Source organism: Gamsiella multidivaricata (genome assembly GCF_025024155.1).
Source record: "Gamsiella multidivaricata strain RSA 2152 chromosome Unknown BC939scaffold_1, whole genome shotgun sequence".
Classification (NCBI taxonomy): Eukaryota; Fungi; Mortierellomycota; class Mortierellomycetes; order Mortierellales; family Mortierellaceae; genus Gamsiella; species Gamsiella multidivaricata.
In genome coordinates, this window is record NW_026251709.1 from 893,790 (window position 1) to 900,148 (window position 6,359).

The 6,359-nt window shown below is 51.2% G+C and overlaps 1 protein-coding gene across 1 annotated transcript; it reads right to left on the minus strand.

The window, feature by feature from the left end:
- Positions 1–113: 113 nt before the first annotated feature.
- BC939DRAFT_434433 (uncharacterized protein) lies at positions 114–5,541 on the minus strand. The gene is made up of 4 exons (XM_051553376.1): positions 5,013–5,541; positions 4,115–4,835; positions 3,608–3,944; positions 114–3,523 (listed from the first exon to the last, which is right to left on the minus strand). The coding sequence occupies exons 1-4, from the start codon at positions 5,107–5,109 to the stop codon at positions 212–214; spliced, it is 4,467 nt and encodes a 1,488-aa protein (XP_051417957.1). The 5' UTR covers positions 5,110–5,541; the 3' UTR covers positions 114–211.
- Between the last annotated feature and the right edge of the window lie 818 nt (positions 5,542–6,359).

Genomic DNA, 6,359 nt, shown 5'->3' on the forward strand with positions numbered 1-6,359 from the left:
CGCCTTCCATTAAGACCCATCGATCCCATTCGTTCGGTATCAGTTCTCACACAACCGGTCAGCCATAGTCGAGCATCACTCGTGCATCGGTGCGCCGCTCACGGCTACCTTCGGCATCCTTTACCTAAATTTCACTTTTCTTACTGAGGTTTAATATTGTGCAGATGCTTCTTTATGTGCTAGAAATGACTATCATGGCATGCAATGCCATTTACTCCCGCGCATCCAAGTACAAATTCCGGACCTCCTTGTGGTCTAAGCGTCGCTCCGGTTTCATCTCCAACAGACCCGTGATGACCTCTCTTGCGCCATGGTCCTTAATCTTCTCAATCCTATCTATCTGGCCGTGCAGCTGCTGGCGAGTCTTATCGTGCGTCCTAGCCTTGTCTAGATCATCATTATTCTCATCCTCGCCATCTTCGCCCCTTTCCAGCGCAAACGTCAGTTTGACACGGGCGTCCTCGTCCGATGTAAACATTGCCTGGCTCGTGTGCATCTCGTACATGATCTGACCTAGCGACCACATATCCATCGCTGTGGTAGCTATCAACTTTTCGGAATCTTGACTAGTGATGGTAGTCGTGCCAGAGGTCGAGGACTTTGTTGTTGTCGTCTTCGTGACAGTGCCGTCCGAGGAGACGGTCGTCTCCACAGTCGTATCCTTATTCGGATCCTCTGCCTGTAACGTTGTGATAGTTGACCTTTTCTGCTGACGGCGCGCGGCGACCAAGATCTCTGGCGCGGTGTACGGTGCCATGTCCATCGATAAGTCAACAGTCTCGCCCACAAACCGCGCATGACCAAAGTTCCATAGCTTCCACTGCTGTTGTATCCTGGGAGCCTCGCTGTCCTTTACTGCGTCCACGGATTTGTTCGAGTAGGAGGAGTAGACGGAATTGCGGTAGCCACCATGACCATCCGGCTCGGAATAAAACTCCTGTAAAAAGATGCTGGCAGGTGTCAGACTGAGGTGAACAACGTGGTGATCGTGGCACCACTTGACCGCGGACGCGATACTGTCTGTCATCGTCTTAATCTCCTCCAGCGTCAATGACCCTTTGTTCAATGGCAGTAAGTCCTGATCCGGGGCAATGATGGGTGTCCCTCGGCGCTCTCTGATATACGACTCGAGAGTGCGAGTGAAAGGGCCTATTACTGACACGAAGCGGTACTCTGCCAATGTCGGTAACGAATACAGCGTGAAGAGTTCGGCAATGTACTGGTCAGATCGTAGATGCTGCAACATGCCAGCCTCACGCTTCCATTGGAATTCATTCTTCATCCATTTCAGAGAACGTTCGCGAGGCTCGGATTCGGAACTGGACGCTGCTCCACTGGGGCCAGGAACCGCAGGTGAGGGTAGGCCATCTTCTTGACCAGTGATCTTGGACGAATCACGCACATGCGAAAACGCCGAGCCAGGGATCTGAATATCTGATGCAGCGCCCAACATCTCTACTTGCGAGAACATGAGGGCACCTCGCTTCGCGTGGGGAGTTGCCTGAGCTGCATCCGAACGTTCGTACCGGACAATGCTCAACTTGAGGGTGATCTGGGTCTTGTGGATTGTGGGCTGCTGCTGCTGCTGTGTGGTATCTGTAGCTACTGCGATACCTCCAACAATGGTCTTCCCAGATGAGCTGACTGTCTTGCCATTTATGATATGCGTTATTGGTGTCGAAAACGATTCAGTGCGACCGGCACCCAAGAATCTCTCGACGGAGGTAGAGTTCGCAAGGACTTCTTGGGTTTCGCCTTGAACAGTGCCAACGCCAGGTCTGGTACCCGTCGTAGCAGTAGCTGTTGTATTCGAGAATGACTCTGTTGTGTGCGTCTCCTTGCTGGCATGATGCGCCACTGCAACTGCGCCTGCTACTAGAGCCTTACCAGCAAGGTCTCTGCTCTTGTATGTCTCAGTAGCCTCGAGAATGGTATCCTCTACCTCGGTCTTTGGTCCTGTCGTGGTTACGGGCAAAGCAGGTGGACCAGCGCTTGATCGACGGAATGGTTTGTAGTCACCGCCGCCCATGAAGAACTTGGCCGTGGAAATTCGCTTGGAACCGAGAACTGGCGTAGTTGAAGACCCCCCATTAGTAACGTATTCTGCCTCAGTCATCTCCTGCGGCTGCTTTTGCTCGGAGATGATCGATTCCTTTCGCTTGTGCTCGTTCACGACAGCACTGGCAATCAGGACAGCTCCACCAGCAGCGGCGCCAGTTGCAGTGCCAGACGATCCGCCAGAGCCAGAGGAGCCACCAGTGGCAGCTCCATTGATATTTGTACCACCGGAGCTCGTAGGAATGGTGCCGACTGCGCCTGGAATGACGGATGTTAGGTCCGGCATGCTGTTTGCGTTAAAGGCGTACTTGCATTGATCGGCTGGAGTTCCTGCGACATAGCCCACAGGTGCGATGATGCCAGCATCTCCTATGTTGCTATCCAGACTGGAGCCCGCCTCTGAGAGCGAGGCCTCGTTCGCTTGACGGCGTTTTTTTGTGGCAAGAAAGATTAGAGATACAAGCGCGATGAGCGCAAGGAAGCCAAGGACACCACCAATGATAGCGCCCGTATGCTTGCGGCTATCGTCGTCAGTCGCCTTGGCGCCCACAGGAAGTCCATTAGTTTGAAGAGATCCAACACTTGTCGTGGTGGCAGTAGTACTGCTTGTAATAAAGACAGTTGGAGTTGGGGCTACACCCACCAGAACCTGAGAAGAGCTTGCTTCAGAGTTAGGGTAAGGATACTGAGGGACGTTGGCTCCCGGAACAACTTCAGGAACGGTACCACCAGGGATTTCAGAACTAGGTGACCAAGGTTCGCCATAGCCACCGGAGCCTCCAGAACCTCCAGAACCTCCAGAACCTGGGCTAGAACCATCAGAACTACCGAAGCCTCCAGACCCCCCAGAACCCTCAGAGCCTCCAGAGCTTCCAGGACCTCCAAAATCGCCGGAGCCAGAGCCGCCAGAGCTCCCAGAATCACCAGAACTGCCAGAGCTCCCAGAACCGCCAGAACTACCGGATTCTCCGGAACCGCTAGAGCCAGAGTCCACATGGCCATCTTCGCCGCCGTGGCCATCAATAAAGGTACCATCTCCTTCAATAGAATCAGACGAGTCACTTGAACCATGCGAACCGGAGCGGCCACCACTTTCTCCAGCTCCAGATCCTTGGTGACCATCCTTATCCCCATTTTTTGTATGATCGGTATGGTTTTCATTCTCGTCCTCATCCTCTTCGTCGTCATCGTCGTTCTCATTCCGGATACCTGGCCTAAAAATCGACACGGGTGCGTTACCCTCAGTCAGCCCGTGAATATCCCCCGGACGAAGATTCGTACTACAGTCCTCAGGCCGATCACATCCGCCGTAGACGATAATGCCGTCGCCGCAGCTGGCGCAAGTCAGGCCACCAGGACTAGGCCCACCCTGGGATCGTGTTGCGATCTCGTACTCGCGGTTCTTACGTTTAGAAGATGAAGAGGAGGATGTGTCGATGCTTAAGACAGCGACGCCGTGATCATTCTGTTTTTACAGAATTAGAGTTAGTCGCCTTGATAATAGCATACTATTGCGTGCTGCAGACTCGAACCCCTTCCTTTTTTTTACCTTTCCAAAAATCCATAGCTGTCCTCCATAGTACACCGCGCGTGGATACTCGACTTCCAGGTTCGGCATCATATGAAAGAATCCACCCTTCATGCTCTTGTTGTCCTCCCTATGACCGCTGTAGATGATATCGACAGGCCGCTCGCTCGACCGATCTGATATTGAGATATCGAGCCATCCCGAGCCATGCGGTCCAAAGAGAAACAAGGTGGTGTTGTCGCATCGACTGCCGTGATCGCCTGGGTGCTTATACTTCTTAGGTGTCTTGTGGAATGTGTACTGGTAGGGGTTGATTGGGGAGGCGGCAAGGGTGAGGTTCGCGGGAAGGACCTCATGACTGAAAACAAATCGTGTCGATAAGGAGTACGAAAAAGTATAAAAAAGAGAGAGAAGAAGGGAAGGAAGGAGAGTGAAGGGTGGTTGAGTATGAAACGGAATGCCTTGTTACGAACAACCGTTTTTGCCTCCATAACTCTCACTATAGACATAGATACACAAAGCACTCACCCGATCTTGATGTCATGGCACGAATAGACCTGATGGTTCACGAGCTGGACCCCCGTCAAATGGTCGCGACCCAGTTGGTCTTTCCACTGTATCACAACAGTGTCCAGGGCCTCTTGAATACGCTGCTTAAAGTCTGTGTGACCATGACGCAGACTTTCTTCGCGATAGGACTGGTACACGACCGCCAATAGATTGGGGTACTCGAACTTTAGGCGCTTCCTATCCTTCTCAACCTTAAGCTTTTCACCATGCTCCACGCCCTCTTCATGGCATGAACACTCGCGATCGATTCGAACGTGGGTCCACGTCCGCTGGTCATGATCCCAAACCGAGAACCCGCCTTCTCCATCGCGCTCATAAGCTGGCACCATGAACATATGATCGCTACTTAGGAAGCAGTTATCAGTATCAAACCGTCGTCCAATGCGTCTCACGCCAACGCCCGGATGCGGAAGCGAGGTCCACTGTGCGTGTCGCCATTCGAGCGACTGTTTCTCTTGCCACTCCTCCCCATCTGCTTTGTCTCCCTTGCACCTTTCTTGTTTCGAACTGTCGCAGGCCTCTGTAGAGTTTATGAAGTTGAAGACAAGGTTGTTTTGGGAACCATAACCGATCATGTAGGTCCGGCCATTGTGCTTGTCCACAGCTAGGCAGGGATGTTGCAGCACTGGTGGAGGTTCTGCATGCCAGCGCTTAATGAGATGTGAATCATGGCGCCTCTCTGTTGAACAAGAGCGAAAGAAAAAATAAAAGAAAAAGAATAGGGATAAGGATAAGGAGTGACGCGAGAAAGAACAAACGTGGGTCGATCGAGGTTCCCAAGGCAGAGAGAGAAGGAACGAAACCGTGGGTCATGTTTGAATTTTCAGGGTATGCAGTACTTCGTTAGAGCACTTGCCTATAGGAATAAGGGATCCCAAAGCGGATCCAAGATGACATTGTAGTACAATGGCCGCCATAAAGACAGCCGGCGTGAGGGCTGATGAGGGACCCATTGTTTTACGGGCATATATTCAGCAAAATCTTTGGCAGGACAGTGTCGAGAAGGAGGGGTATATGAGAGCGAAAAGATGAGAGAAGACGTTGGAGTCGACTTTTGTATGATCTCCAGATGTGTGAAGGTAGTGTATGGATTAAATGCAATGACTGATGTACTCCGGAATCTCGGTGGCTAGTAGCGAGGGCAAAAACAAAGAAGGAAGCCTGTGGAGAGTGTCAAGGGATAACTAAGAAGCAAGTACCCAGAGGCGTGACAGCAAATGACGAGCAAGCGAGAAAAAAAAGAGAGCGCAAGAGAAGAAGAGAAAAGAGAAAGGGGGAAGAAAGCGAAGCTGCGTGTTGCCCGGTAGCGGAAGATGCTGGCGCTGATGGTACTGATGCTGGAGACGGCGCTAAGGTGAGCAAGGAAGTACCACGGGGCACCAGACAAAGTATGTCCCCATTTTGAGGGAGGAAGGGGACTCCAGGTGGTATTGTCGCCCTCATTTTTCACACCTCTACCACAGTCGCACTTCTTCATGTCTGCACCCACCCTACGGGAGAAAAATAAAAGGCGCTTTGCCAAAAGAAGACCCATCCCTGGCTCCCTTTTTCTTAATCCCTTCAGTCTGCTGCCTCTCCTACTCCTCCTTATATCCTTTTCTATGGTCCAATGTAGCTCCTAAAGATACGCTTCATCATTTCCTGCGCCAGTCCTTCTTCTCGCTTATCTTTAGCTGCTCGTTCTTCCCAAGCGTGAAAAGGATCTTGGCTGGCATTCCTTTTGTTCATGTCTAGCCTCCTGAATCTCTTTTTGTTCACTAGTGCCAGGTTCAGACCCATAATCTCATGCCTTGTCCTGCCCTATCACTTCGCACGGAACCCCTCGTGCCTATCTTTTTCTATGTAGGCTCGAGGGCCATGCACGGCTACAGTAGTATACGGTACACTCGCATCGCATTGCAATCGAGTGACCAGTGGTGACAGTAAAGGAGGCATAAACCTGATATATATAGATATCTTCTTCTTTGAACCCCTGGATCGTCAACAATAGCATTCCAGAACTATTATCCTTTTCTGCATCTTTTGGCATGCTGGCTGTTTATTTTTATCACCGTGCACTGGTTTTGACGCGTCTACCTGGAGCAGTCGATGCACAAGGTCTTTATTCATTTTTAGCTCTATACACGTTTCCAACTGCGGGATATACGATTTTTGTGAGGAGGTTGTAGATATGAATGCCGCTAGCAATTTCGATGGTAATTAT